This window comes from Drosophila mojavensis, unplaced genomic scaffold (genome assembly GCF_018153725.1).
Source record: "Drosophila mojavensis isolate 15081-1352.22 unplaced genomic scaffold, ASM1815372v1 contig_108, whole genome shotgun sequence".
NCBI lineage: Eukaryota > Metazoa > Arthropoda > Insecta > Diptera > Drosophilidae > Drosophila > Drosophila mojavensis.
The window spans coordinates 717,444-732,814 of NW_025318636.1; the positions used below are offsets into that span (position 1 = coordinate 717,444).

A 15,371-nucleotide genomic window follows, 5' to 3' on the forward strand; every position below is an offset into this window, starting at 1 on the left:
ACCCTAACAGGTCATATTTTCTGATGAGAAGCTTAACCTGGATGGTCCTGATGGGTTTGATTCTTATTAGCATGATTTGAGAAAGGATCCTATGTTTTTTTCAAGGACAGACTTTGGAAGTGGCTTCGTCATGATTTGGGGTACATTTTGCTCATTTGGTACCTTGGAATTGAAGTTTGTAACGAGCCGAATGAACAGTGAAGTAGTCTCATTCCATATTTAAGTGAATTACGTGCGAAACCAATGGTTTTCCAAGAGGATAATAGCAGAATCCATTCGAGCAGACGTACAATGGAGTGTTCGGAGGAATTTTATGTTGATCTCCTTGACTGGCCAGCATATTTTTCAGATCTCAACCCGATATAAAATTTCTGGGGTAATCTTGTAAGACGTGTGTATGCCAAGAATCGCCAATTGGAGACAGTTTGATATCTTAAAACACAAATTCTAAATGAATGACAAAGTTTCGAAAAGGCCCATTTATCAAATTTAGTGGTTTCAATGAGAAAGAGAATTTTTGAGTTAACTAAGGCAAATGGAGGCCGGACTAAGTATTAACATTAGTTTTTCCATCAATCCGCAACGAATTCGGATTTTTTTAACAAAATATGAATATGGGCTATAATTTTGATACAGCAAATGGGAGCTGTTTTTCTTTGTTTTTTACTTCTTTTTAAGAAGTCGTTATCAAATCGTTAATTTTAAGTGAACATTCATAATTGAAATATTGAACTACTCATTTTTGAAGATTTTAAGGATATATGCCATTTGGGAAAAATTTTCAGACGATTCGTTTAAGTGGATTATAAGTGAGTAGGGTGACCATCCGTCCTGGAATTCCGGGACATGGCCTGCTCTGGGAGGTAATTTCCTGGTTTCGATAAAAAAAAAATAGTTATTTTGGCAAAATACAAACTTGAAGAAGTTTGTGTCGAGACAATTTTATTGATTTTATTATTGATTTTATAATTATGATAAGCACTGGGTTATAATTATGATAAGCACTGTATATTTAAAATTTGGAGACTCTCGCTTTAAAGATGTACAGATATAAGTACTACATTTATAATAGCCTGAACCTATTGAAAATGGGAAATCAGGGTAAAATGGTTTTGTTGAAATGTATGTAACAGGCATAAGGAGGCGTGGCAGTCCCCACAAAGTAAAAAAAGCGCACCAACGCTTTCATACCCTTCCCACAACTAATAAGGAAAACGCAAATAAAATTTCAATTTTCGTGAGCTGCTGCTTGTGCTCACATGCATACATACATATACATATTTGAGAGAGCAGAGAGAGCAAGAACAAAAGTTGAGCATAGAGGCACCTTTTATTCAACATATGACCATCGCGGTCGAGCGCATGAAGCGAAATGATTGTGCTTTCGTATATTTTCGTAGCCCGAACCCAAAAAGTGAAGAGCCGAGCAAATACGAAGTGTCTGGGAGATAACTCCCGAAAAAAAGTGTGCAAATCGCTTTACACTACTTTTCCGGTCTATGTGTTCTCTGGTTAGTGACTAAACTAAATGACACATAGACTAGACATCTAGAACAAATTTATTCCACGCCGAAAAATATGTATCGTAGCCTACCAGTCGTAGGTCCCAACCAACTTCGTATTCGCTCGCCTTGGGTAATGAAAGATAGCACCACGAAATCAGTGCGCAGCCAGCACGCAAACGAAATGGTTTCCTTGTATGCGCTTTACGTTATTTGTCCTATTCTATCACACTTTATCTCTCTCTATGGTCTCTCAAATCATCAAGCTCAGCAGCGCACAAAAATTGAAATTTGTTCGCGACGATCCTCTAGCTCTTTCCTTTTGAGTGAAGAGGATACCCAAATCTTAAAAGCGTTTGCCACGCGAATGCAAACCAACTTAACTTTACTAATTTCACCACCTTTTGCAGTTAAAGAATGCGGCAGTTTTCCCCATATTAATTAGGTACATTCGAAAGTATTCATGACGGTGAGCATTTATAAAGAAGTTTCACCGTGGTTTATATTTATCATAGCTCGCAAATAACTGTTAACACTTTTTCGTTGTCTGCAAAAAAGTGTCTTTCACTGACACAGTCAAAAAACTCAGACAGAAACTGTTTTTGTCGCGTCTGGCTTAGCTCTCTCGCGCTCTGAGTTAAATGAAGTAACGGTAGGTTGCGTTTGTATGGGTAATCACGCGCGATTGCTGCGTTCTTTTTGTATGTATGTATGCGTGTATTTACATGCACACGAAGGCAAAAACATTTTCTGCTGAGTTTTTTAGTCAAAGTGTTTTTTGCTGAGAGGCTTTGTGTGAGGTTTCCATCGTGTTAGTTTTACGCGACACTCATCTGAGAGCGTCACACGAATGAGTGATCGCATTGCGTCTGAGCGAAACAGATGCTAAAGAAAACAGAGAGTGACGCTCAGAGAGAGACGTGTCTGCACAATATTTTTTGGTTATGATGCGAGGAAGAGAATAAACGAAAAAACGCTCAACTCTCATTTGCAAGCTCTGATATTTATCCATTGCTCTAGACCGGGTTCGATTATGTTTGTAGTCCATCTTACACACTTTTCGCATAAACTCCATATCTTCTTGCATTCTTGAGCAAGAAAGTTAACTGGTATACTTACTGCTATCACGATCACAGCGACTCCCAGAAAGAAAGTTTATTGTCTAGACTATCGTCTAGATACTTCAGTGCCCTCTGAGCTCATATTAGTTTCCGCTTACTCGCATTGTTATTTCGGTTAGAATCTGCTTCCCATTGCACAACAGAACTCCGTTTCCTGCATGCGGATTATGAGTTGGGTAAGTCCATTTTGGGATTCGATGGTATTTTAGGCAGTAATGACGGGCGGGATGTCGTCTGCATATCCAATTAGAAACTTAAATTCAGGCATTTCCTGCGTTGGAGCCTAGTCGTAGCTGATATTTCTCAGATCTGGTCTTAGGAAAGATCTCCTCAAGTCACTCTATAATGTCTCGTACCAGTCGATGTGGTGTACAGGAATTCTCGTTCTTTTAATCAACTCCTGATTATATACATTACGTATTCTGTTATTTGAAAACGATTCTCCAAGAAAGCAAGGATATCGATCCCACCTAACACTATTAAAAGCGTTTTTGACGTCAAGTTCTGGTAAGCAGCACGATTATGCATTTCCTCTTTGCGTACCTCTGGCTGTATATGTGATCCACATTTGGCGCTACTCTGTAGTTTCTTCTTAATGACTATTTTATAGCCTAGTCCCCAAAGATCTCTATTTATTGCAGAGGTGTTTCTTGTGACAACAACCGACAGTTATTTTTCCGGGTTCTTAGATGCGTCGTACTCTTGTTAGTTTTGTTGTGCAATGCCTACTTTTTTTTCCAATAAAGCGATTCCACTAGTACGCCTGCAGAGTTTGCTGTGCGTTTTAAGTTATGTTTATTTTAAGTTATCATCCGCCAGTCTGTCCGTAAACACGGCGAGATTTTAGAAGTTATATGATCTAGATACTTGAAATTTGACGTGTATACAATTAAGTTATCTTATTTTGCCCACACTGTAACCCTAGCACGGTGGCTGCGAACTGCGTAGTTAGAACAACGCATGCTTATGCATATCGATACATGCGTATGTACGTGATGTAATCTTGTACGTATGCTTAAAAGATGCGTGAGAAAATAAGAATATCAGCTTATTACACAGTTCAGTGAATCTCCTAGTCGAGCAGTCTCGATTGGAGCACTCTCCTCTTTCGCCGTTTTCGCTGCTACTTTCGGCTTCTCTGCGGGTGTCAAAGTAGTTTTTTTTTCCTTTTCTGGTGACTTTTTGCCACAGATTGTGCTGTCTTTCTCCAAGGTCTTTCCCAGACTCTGAGTATAAAGTACTAGAGACCTTCGTCTTTTTATAGGGGCGTTTTCATTATTTCTTAACTTTATATTGCTTGCTTGCTTGATTCAGCCTCCTGTAGCTTCAGCTCCTGTAGGGTCTAGAATATATTTTATTGCAAGGCTGCCAAATTAACGATCGCGTGGCTGTGTGTCAATTAGAACTACTAGGGACAAGGATTCCTATCGGAAGTCGCTAGCTAGACATTTCATATACATATAATAATTCAGTAGATTAAAAATAATTAAAATAGTACCTATTTGCAGTTTACATATATTAATTTATTTCTGATTTTTGATTACTGATTTTGACATGGCCATCGTACCACGTTTTTAATCGATGTGAAATATCTGAAAATGTGGGACGTTTTACAGCTTGTTCATGCCAACATTCAATCATCAGAGAATAAACTGCAGTTGGGCAATTATCTGGGCAAGATAGTAACTGGCGGGATCTTATTAAATTTATCACCTCTGGATTACTGTAACCACAATAGGGCTGTAATGATAAATATTTTAAAGTTATTTAGTTATACGAGTAAGAAGCTCTTAATACGCATACCTGCATTCCATAACTATATATTTCCCAGAGAACTACGCCAAATGACCATATATCACTTTCAGTTGTGAATTTCCCGTATAAAATAGACTCAGAGGGCATCCATCGAACTGGAAGTAATGATTTGGATTGCACTCTAAAAACAAAAAAGTTTTAAGTAAATCGCTAAGACCTCGTTTAAATAATGTGAACATTTTTAATACCTATAATAATCAGAGCTGTAAATATCTCGCGACAATCCAAAATCAGATATTTTCACAATCAACCCATCATTGACCAAACAGTTTCTAGCTGCCAAGTCTCGATGTACATAGTGATGACCTGATAGATACTCCATTCCTTCACTTATTTGCATTGCTATTTTTAAAAATTCCAATTGTAATAAGGATTTATTTTCAATTGGTGAATTCGATATTAGAAACTCATGTAAGTCGCCATTTGCCATATATTCAAAGAGCATGCAGTAAGGCTCTTTATTTAAAATAACCCCTAATATGCAAACAATATTTTGGTGCTTGAGATCCGAGATTAATTCAATTTCACGTTTAAAGTCTTGCTGCGTTTTAAGTGACGCATTTTCTTTTAACGCTTTGATGGCAACATTGACAGTTTTCTTGTTAGGTTGTGTTAATTGCCCTTTATACACTTTGCCTAAAAAATAGAAAATTATCAAAATAAATTACAAACGATCATTTATAATATGAAAAATATTTCCAAGCAGTATGTAACAGTTTTACACCAACATTAATCAGTTATTATGCTACTAATAAAAGTTATTGACTATTGCAATGAACTGATCTCGTTGATTGTTAAAAACAAGTAAGAGAGCTCTATAGTCGAGACTGCTCGACTACGAGATCCCCTGACCCCTTCGAGCAACTGATATTTCAAAAATTATTCGCTCGTTTTCTGCGCACACAAGAAACAGCGCATGTACACAGGCACGCACGCATAAATATGCATTACCAGCAGTGTGGTCTTACTACGGGAACTTAATTGCTTAAGAATTTTCAGATCGCGATTATAACATTATTATGAGTGCAGTTTCCACAGCTCAAGTCTCTAATAATTGAAATACGCCTTTACAGATTTAAAGGTGAGGGAATAGATATAAGGATGGCGGGTGAATTCTAACAAAAACCGAAATTCTATGAGGTCCATATGAATCTACATTTAAATTTGGCGACTGTATCTTTAAAGATGTAGCAGATATAAATTTATAACTGATTTTAGATCATTTTAAATCGGTAACAAAATAACGGGAAAAGTTATAGATTTTTTGAGAAAAAATAAATATGCGCGAGATATATACGGACAGGTTCAAGTCTCTAACTCTTATATCTTATGAGACCGACGCGTTCATATGTACGCTTCCTTCTGCCTGTTACATACATCTGTTTGAATGCGTCGATCTCAGAAGTTATAAAAGCTAGATACTTGAAAATTTGCATGTATACTCGTGTAGACCACACCACTAACCAGAGAACACATAGACCGGACACGTCAAGAAAAACATTGAGCATAGAGGCACCTTTTATTCAACATTTGACCATCTCGGTCGAGCGCATGAAGCGAAATGATTGTACTTTCGTATATTTTCATAGCCCGAACCTAAAAGTAGAAGAGCCGAGCAAATACGAAGTGGTCAGGATATTATACTCGAAAAAAAGTGTGCAAAACGCTTTACACTACGTGTCCGGCCTATGTGTTCTCTGGTTAGTGGTATGGTATACACGAGTATGCATGCAATTTCAGCTCTCTAGCTCTTATATCTTCTGAGATCGACGCAGTCATATGGACGGACGGACGGACAGGCGGACAGGACTATATCGACTTAGCTCGCCGCCCTGATCAAGAATATATATATACTTTATGGCAGGGACCGCAACGATTATATTTTTTATAGCAAAAAATTAAAAAATTATTATTTTTTGATAAATTAAAAAAAAATTATATTTAATTTTATGATAAAAATCAAAAATAATTATTACAGAACGATTTTTATATAGAAATCAAATCATAGCTCTTATTTTTGATTTTTATTATATTTTTATATAAAAATCGTTCTGTAATAATTATTTTTGATTTTTATCATAAAACTCAATTTTAATAATTAAATATAATTTGTTAATAAAAAATTACAAATAAAAGTTTATCCTTTTTTTCAATTCGCCATAAAAGAAATCCTTATGAGTGTTTTCCTCTCTCTTCTTGGGAGTTCTTTTGACCCTCAATTTTTTTAAATGCGTAACTCTTATTTGCGGTCCCTGCTTTATGGTGTCTGCGATTATTCCTTCTGCCCGTTACATACTTTTCACAAAACCATTATAACATCTTTCAAATTGAAATTTGTTTCCTAGGTGCGTGTATACCACGCGGATATCGAGTTTTACTTTAAAAATTAATAACTTGACCCGGTATTTTGTTATCGATTAAAAACATTATCGAAAACTAGTAATAAATTTATATATGCTACATATTTAAAGCTAGAGTCGCAAAATTTTTAATGTAGATTCATATGTACTTTAGAGAATCTCGATTTTTGTAAAAATTTACCCCCACCCCTATATTCAGCCCTCACCCTTACCTTTGTAAAAGGCGTATTTCAAAAACTAGAGACTTGTGGTTTGGCAAATGCATGCATATCCATCTTATAACCATAATCTGGTAGTTTCATAAAGATAATCCATCCACAAGAAAAGTTATTAAACAAATAATTTCCCATACCAAGCCACCACTGCAGCCAGTGCGTGCTTATGCGTGCGTGTGTGTGCATGTCGAATAATTATTAAAATATCGGTTGCTTGAAGGGTTAAGGGGATCTCGTAGTCGGACAGTCTCGGCTAGGGCTTTCCTACTTGTTTAAAATGGAAAAGATTTCAAATGACAACCGCTGTCGTCCTAATTATTATTTGACACTCCATCGGCGCGATATAGGCCAAAAGGCAATACGCTCTAAACACATTAAAAATTTGATTAATTTTCGATTCAATGCAGAGCTCGCAAATGAGAGTTGATCGTTTTTTCGTATATGCTCTGCTTCGTATCATAACCGAAAAGCTTGTGCAGTCACGATCTCGCTCTGAGCGACACTATTTTCTTTAGAATCTGTTTCGGTCAGACGCATTGCAAAGACGCATTCGTGTGACGCTCTTAAATGAGTGTCGCGTAAAGACTAATATGATTTTCGCTCACACAAAGACTCTCAGCAAAAGACAGTTTGACTAAAAAACTCAACAGAAATTATCTTTGCCTTCGTGTGCATGTAAATACATGCATACATACATACAAAAAGAACGCAACAATCGCGCGTGATTACCCATACAAACGCAACTGACAGTTTGCTTCATTTAACTCAAGCAAACGATCAGTGTTTGACTTGAGTGAAACGAAAACAGAAATAACTGTCTCGCTAAGAGCACGAGCGAGCTAAGCCAGACGCGACAAAAACAGTTTCTGTTTGAGTTTATTTGATTGTCAGTGAAAGACACTTATTTGCAGACAACGAAAAAGTGTTAACAGTTATTTGCGAGCTATGATTCAATGAGATGTGGATCAAATAACTGTATAACGGCGGCTTTTAAAAGTTTTAAATTTGCTAGTCACTACATTCATATAATCTATTTTTTAGTTGTATATACTGTATACACAATAAAATTGTTTGTTAGAATGTTAATGAATAAAATAATAAAACGAATTATTAAATTCATTCATGTATTAATGCATATATACATTAATTTAATTTTACCAAATGCTCCTTCTCCCAATTCCTCACAAAACTCAATATCTTGTAAAGTAAAATGTGGAATTCGCAAAAGTGAATTTTTTTCTATATTTTTGGATGGTATGCCTATTTGATCGATGAGACTATTTGAAGGTCTTCCTGAATCTTGGTTTGTATTTAATTGAGAGTTTCCATAAATATTGTTGCCAGCATTAGGTGTGTTAATCTGAAACTCGAAAACAAAAATTTAATATCATAAAATACACGTGTTTCTATCAGGATACGTACATTTTGTATATTTTTCATTTCACATTTTTTTTTCTTCAGAAGTAAAATTGAAATGAGGACTACTGTTGCTATTATCAAACCTAATGTTACAATAATACTTAGCCAGATTTTATCAACACATTTTGGAATATCACAAGGTTCAATGCTTCGATCTAATGATTTGTCATCCACAAAACACCACGGTGTCTTTTCCATGCTTCCTGGGTTTCTAAAAAATGTAAATTTAAAACATACACAATACTCATCTCATTTTCATAAATATGGAATATGAAATATTTAGAGTCATATGAAATTACATAGTTTTAATAAATATACAATAATCATAAATAGTATATTGTAGCTTTAGTTGACATTTTGACGTTTAATTGATTATTTATTTTTAAAATATTGGTAATACATACCTGCAATAGTTTTGTCCTATAAGTTCTGGAAAGTCTGAGATTTCTTTCATAAGCCAAGACCATCTTAAACACGGCTTCCCAGATACACTAACGTTTTTAATTCCTCTGTAACTTGAACCGTCTTCCCAAAAGCAGTTTTCAGCATCATCTACTTCAATAGTTATCCCTAATGTAGAGCAATCTTTGTCTTGGGGTATTTTCTGGCACTCCTCTACTCCTACGATACCAATTACTGGATGTCGTTTAGCAATAGCATATTCTTTTTGGCACAGCTCATTTTCTAAAAGTTCACATTCTTCTCGACAAATCCGTTTTAAATTTTCAGATTCTCTAGTTGGAGGATATTTGCTTGACACATCTTTCGTGAATACGTCGCTGTAGTAAACCGATTTTTTTTTAAGAAACGAATGCCTATTTTTACTATCTTTTGAAACAAATCTTTTCCTTCGTGTATAATTTCCACCGTATTTATTCTTGATCATCGCAACATTGGCAAAATATAATAAATTGGTTCGTTCAGGTGTTCTACATATTGGAAGTGAACTCAAACACAAACTCGGCAGAGCATATTTTCGGCAGTTTGAATTCATATCTCTAAAAATTTGAATATAATCATAACTAAAAACCAAATGCTAGATATACTCACTTTGACTCTTTAATAACCCCATAGGCGGCTCTCAATCGTTCTTCTAAATCATAAATGGTTACGTTTGGAGATATAAACACATACGAATTTTTTAAAAATTCTTTGCAAATCGTCCCATTATATAGTTGACATATTCCAGGTAACTGTTGAAACCTTAAATAAATAATATTTAACAACACTCTTTACATATTTTGGCAGTACATTAATTAGGATGCGATGCAAAAAAAATGTTCAGAAAGTACAAGTGTTCAACATATGTCAGGTTTCCACAGGCGAATTGTGCGGATTTATTTAATATCTATAATCTGCCTCCATGACAAAGGACCTTATCCATAAATATTTTTTACAGCAACAAGCAAACAAGTAAGAAAACTCTAGTCGAGAGTTCTGGACTAGATACTACCACTAACCAGAGAACACATAGACTAGACAACTAGTGGAAAGCTTTTTGCACGCTTTTTTTGAGGCTTTAACACCCCAGACAGCTTTGGACTCGCTCGGCTCCTTACTTTTAGGTTCGAGCTACGAAAAAATACGAACGCACAATCATTTCGCTACATGCGCTCGACCGAGATGGTCAAATTTTGAGCAAAAGATCCCTCTATGCTCAATGTTTCCCTTGCTCTCTCTCTCTCTCTCTCGATGCTCTCTGCTCTCTCGAATGTGTATATGTATGTATGCATGTGAGCACAAGCAGCAGCTCACGAAAATTGAAATTTCGTCGCAGCAAGAACCCATGCCTTCCCTTCTGTGTGAAGAGTATACGGAACTCTAACTCTATCTCTCTCTTTGGTCTCTCAAATCGCCGATCTCAGCAGCGCACAAAAATTGAATTTTGTTCGCGAAGATCCCAGCTCTTTCCCTTTGAAGTGAAGGGTTTACCTAAATCATAAAAGTGTTTGTCACGCTCATGCAAACAAAATGTAAGCGTTTGTATGATTATTCGTGGGAAGGGTATGAAAGCGTTGATACGCATAAAGAATATGAATTCGCGATGTAAATGTATGTACTCCCTCAAAGGCCAATTAACGGTAAATTTTGGGCATTACAATTTGCTCAGACAGCAATAGTTACGCACACAGGCCACAAATGCTCACACATGTTTGAAGAGAAGTGAAGTGTGTGTGTGCTTGTCCGTCGCGAAATCATATGAAATTCATACCCTTCTTAGAAATAATCATGAAAACGCTAATATTTTGTATGAACGTGGGGAACGCTTTACAATTATCGGTATACCCTTTACTCATAAGGAAAGAGCTGGGATCATTGCGAACTATTTTCAATTTTTGTGCGCTGCTGCTATTTGAGAGACCATAGAGAGAGAGCTTAAAGAGAGGGATAGAGTGAGTAAGGGAAAACAAGTAAGAAAACTCTAGTCGAGACGCTTCCACTAGGAGATACTCTGAACCCTCTAAGCTGATATTCTAATCATTCTGCACTTCTTTTATGCACACATACATACACATGCATCCACACGCATGCATAAGCCTGCGCTCTGCTCACTGCGCAGTAAGCAGCGATTGCGCTTGGGCTTTGCTGCAGTGTGGGCAATATTATGAGAATTTATTTGTTGAATAATTTCTTGTATTTCTTATAGACATACGACCTTAATGAAACTTTCAGAGCGTAATCATATGGTGAATATGTGTGTACATTCCAAAGCACAAGTCTCTAGTACTTGAAATGCGTTTTTCACAAATTGGGGGAGAAAAGGGCGTGGTATCTAAAATCTGTAAATTACAAAATTTTTTGTATCCATTAACTTATATACAACGCAAATTTGAAGACTCCAGGTCTAAAAGTGTTCAAACTAGGCTACAAAAACAAAATAAATTTTTCGATTATTCTCGATAAAAAAGTTATCGGACGATTTATCGAAAAAATAAAGCAAACTCGTACTGCGTATGGTACATACGAGTATGCATGCCAGATTTCAGCTCTCTAGTTTTTATACCTTCTGAGATCGACGCACTCACACGGACGGACGGAGGGACGAACGGACAGACGGACAGGGCTCTATCGACTCAGCTCGTCGCCCTGATCAAGAATATATATACTTTGTGGGGTCTGCCACGCCTCCTTCTGCCCGTTACATACTTTTTCACAAAACCATTATACCCAGATTTCCCATTTTCAATGGGTTCAGGGTATCAAGACCGCATACCAGTGCTTCATTTGGGAACGTGTGCATTTCGTGGCAGCGCTCGCAGCACACTGATGTTGTTTTCACTGCTTGAGCCTCAAAAGACCGAGCCGAGCAAATACGAAGTTGTCTAGTCTCTTCAGCGCAATTTTTTTTGTCGTTGAAAAAATTTGTTCTAAATGTCTAGTCTATGTGTTCTCTGGTTAGTGTATGTACATATACTGGTAAAATTGACCCTTTTTACAAAAATTGCATACGTAAACAGCTCAAATTGACCCTTTCAAAAAGAGGCATCCATAATATGTTATAAAAATCAAGTAATAAAATCTATGTATATAAGAAATGGGAAGTGCTATTTTAGTTGACACTCAACTTCGAATCCAGGTGAAGATCTTATGTTAGCTAATATAATAAAGGATAGCGGATCTAACCTATCAGTATTTCATGAGCAGAGTTTGAGGTTGAATTGTCATTAGATGCAACCATTGCAAATATCAAAAATGTTTTTAATGAAAATGCATTACGATATTTTGCTGGGTATATATATGCAGATGAGTCGACATTTAATGTTTTTCCGTCAGATTGGATGCAATATGTTTTGCGTCCATTAAATACAGAGCATGGCGTCTTCGGGAATTGGAAACTTAGTCTTTATAGATGGTAATATGGTAATTCGCTCCAAACTGCCGAAAAACTTGGTCTAGAAGGGAAATCCCTATTTTATCAGGCTAATGACCCAAAACATAAACCGGGTAATCTCCAGTCCTGGTTGATCTGGAACTGTCCGAATGTGGTGAATCCACTAGCCCAGTAATTATACCGAAACGTTATAGAAAATTTGTGGTCAATATCCAATAAAAATGACCTCAAAACGGCACTCTTGGAGGAATGGCCAAAAATCTCCAGCGAAGTCACCCGAAAATTGGTAAACTCGATGGAATCACGCTTAAAAGAGGTGATTAAACAAAAAGGAGGTACAAAAAATCGTAATTTAAGAATTTTTGGGCAATAAAGTCATTGAAAGTGAAGTGCACGAAATAAGCTGTGATATGGAAAAAGGCAGTTATTTTAGTTTTCTTGTTATTTGTTAGAACAGAAAAATACCAAAGTGCGTTAATACATAATGAATAACTGATAAATAAGACCCCATTTAAATTTTTTGGATATCTTTACTGGTTTAGCGGGAATACGGCTTTAAAATTGTACTACACCACTGCACGAAATAAGCTGTGAGCCACTGTATGTATGTATGAATATGTAAGTATACTTACACATTTGTATGTACATACATAATATGTAGTGAAAAACGAGGATGCACAACGTACATATGTATGTATGTCGGACATAGAATAAGACTAATAAAATGATTATACTTTGTAAAAGAGAATTTTTTATGAAAACATTAAATAAATAAGATTATTTTGTTTCCAAAGCTTTTTTTTCAAACCCCTGAATACACGTTCTTTTTGAATAGGGATGCCATCCGGTCTGGAATTCTGCAACATGTCCCGCTTTTGGGCGTAATCTCCGGACCTGACACGAAATTGTCCCGGTTTTCTGCTGCTTCGATTTCGAAAAATTCATTATTTTGACAAAATGCGATTCAAAATTAGTTATTGACCGTCCCGGAATGGCCTCTGGCCCAGATGGAGACCCTATTTTAATTGATTTTAATTTTTTTTTTTAGTATTTCTTTGAAGATGTTCAAAAAGACCCAATGCACCAAAGTTTTTAAAATATTTGTTTATTTGACATACCCATTGCTCTCATATGTTGCGTTTATGGTCCAAACATAATAATCCTTGAGTGTTATTAAAGCAATACACAGAGAAATAAGGGATTGATAACAATATGATTTCATGTTGCTAACACTAAGAGGATTTTTATAATTAATGAACTATTTATGAATCTTTTAGAGCAAGTTAGATATTTATTTTTTACTGGAGAATGTCCTTGTATGTAACATTGTTTTTACTTCACATTCACATTAGTGTGAATAGAATATGCGCAGGACATTTAAGGATTCCACCCTCTCGAATGACCCGAAAGGTGTGGCCATATCATTTTGTTTGTTGAATAATTAAATTAAGTTAACGGGGTCTTTTGAGTATTGACAGTAACCATTCAAGTGAACATCAAATTTTTTCCTCGGTCGAAATTCTGCAGCTCACAAAAATTGAAGTTTTTTCGCAGCAAGAACACATATCTTCTCTTCTGAGTGAAGAGTATACCGAACCTTTCAAACCGTTTGACACGCTCGTAAAAAATATTTATGTTTTCGTTATTATTTGTGGGAATGGTAGGATAGCGTTGGTGCGCATAATCATTGACCAGAGAACACATAGACTAGACATGTAGTACAAAGTTTTTCAACACCGAAAAATCTGTCTCGTAGGGCCTATCAATTTCGTATTTGCTCGGCTCTTCACTTTTAAGTTCGGGCTCAGGGCTGCCAGCTTAGCCTTTTCTGCCCAGATCTGGCCTTTTTCAACTGCCAATTGCAGGAAAATATTGCAGCTGCTGGCTGGAAATTTGGCATTTTAAAAAATCAAACCAGCATTATTTAAAGTGCCTCCAAAGTACTTGAATATTATTGGCACAAACAATTCGAACACTGCCGCGGAGAAAATTGATTTTATTAAGTTCGATAATCGTGCCAATTTTTGAATGAAAATATAATTATGAAGAAATATTGAAACACATGCACAGAAACATGCACACCCACAAATACGCACGCACGGATAAAGACGCATTGGCTGCAGTGTGTTCCTACTATTGGAACTTAATTGCTAAATAACTTTTCTTGTGGATGGACTTATTTTACGGAAATTAACAAAAAAATCAAGCCTCTAGCTTATATCTTCTTAGATCGACGCTTACATACATATGGACAGACGGACGGGGATAAATCGACTCAGCTCATCGCCCTGCTCAAGAATATATATACTTTTATACCCTGATTTCCCATTTTCAATGGGCTCAGGGTATAAAAACTGAAATGGCTATATTTCTGGGTATTCATGAATTTTATCACTAACCAGAGAACACATAGGCCGGACAAGTAGCGTAAAGAGTTTTGCACACTTTTTCTGGAGTTATCTCCCAGACCACTTCGTATTTGCTCGGCTCTTCTACTTTTAGGTTCGGGCTAAGAAAATACATCATTTCGCTTCATGCGCTCGACCGAGATGGTCAAATGTCGAACAAAAGGTTTCTCTATGCTCAATTTTTGTTCTTGCTCTCTCCCTCTCCCAAATATGTATATGTATGTATGCATGTGAACACAAGCAGCAGCTCACGAAATTTGAAATTTCTTCGCGTTGGACTGCCGTTTCTTCCCTTCTGTGGAAAGAGTATTCCGAACTCTTCAAACCGTTTGCCAATCTCAGACAAAATATTTGCGTTTTCGTTAGTTGTGGGAAGGGTATGAAAGCGTTGGTGCGCATGATGAAAATGTTTTCGTGTCGAGCTTGAAAACACACCCTAACAGTATGCTGCATGTACTATAAGCATTTGTATGACTTTGTGCGAAACTCTGGCTGCCTGCAGCAATTTTTAAGCCCAGCATTTGCATTTGGTCGATATTGTGAAGTGCTCGCATACATATGTATGTATGTATGTATGTATATACACACTGACCAAAGAAAAAAAGTTAAGTTACTTTAACTATATTAATTTAAATATATGTATATAATTTATATATTCGAGAATTTCCAAAAATGAAAATAGAAAAATTTACTTATTCA

The 15,371-nt window shown here is 36.3% G+C and overlaps 1 protein-coding gene across 4 annotated transcripts; it reads right to left on the reverse strand.

Annotated features, from left to right (window-relative positions):
* Nucleotides 1-4,124: 4,124 nt before the first annotated feature.
* Nucleotides 4,125-13,725, reverse strand: LOC6578198 (tyrosine-protein kinase transmembrane receptor Ror). 4 transcript variants are annotated; one of them, XM_044007944.1, is made up of 9 exons: nucleotides 13,567-13,720; nucleotides 13,383-13,496; nucleotides 9,483-9,635; nucleotides 8,837-9,430; nucleotides 8,436-8,643; nucleotides 8,172-8,373; nucleotides 4,627-5,074; nucleotides 4,427-4,559; nucleotides 4,125-4,363 (listed from the first exon to the last, which is right to left on the reverse strand). In XM_044007944.1, exons 2-9 carry the CDS (start codon nucleotides 13,484-13,486, stop codon nucleotides 4,142-4,144), a joined length of 2,064 nt encoding a protein of 687 aa, XP_043863879.1. In that variant the 5' UTR covers nucleotides 13,487-13,496; nucleotides 13,567-13,720; the 3' UTR covers nucleotides 4,125-4,141. The 4 variants fall into 4 exon arrangements, with proteins under 4 accessions (XP_043863879.1, XP_002004115.2, XP_032584745.1 ...); XM_002004079.4 differs by having other exon boundaries at nucleotides 13,383-13,720; XM_032728854.1 differs by lacking the exons at nucleotides 13,383-13,496; nucleotides 13,567-13,720 and adding an exon at nucleotides 12,897-12,931.
* Between the last annotated feature and the right edge of the window lie 1,646 nt (nucleotides 13,726-15,371).

Bases quoted from the DNA above. Each gene is read 5' to 3' on its own strand.
- LOC6578198 (XM_044007944.1), bottom strand. From the start codon at position 13,486: ATGAAATCATATTGTTATCAATCCCTTATTTCTCTGTGTATTGCTTTA. The intron at 5,075-8,171 runs GTAAAATTAAAT...TCTATTTTTTAG, and splicing joins ATTGGGAGAAGGAGCATTTG to GCAAAGTGTATAAAGGGCAA. The intron at 4,560-4,626 runs GTATTAAAAATG...TTTTGTTTTTAG, and splicing joins TACAGCTCTGATTATTATAG to AGTGCAATCCAAATCATTAC.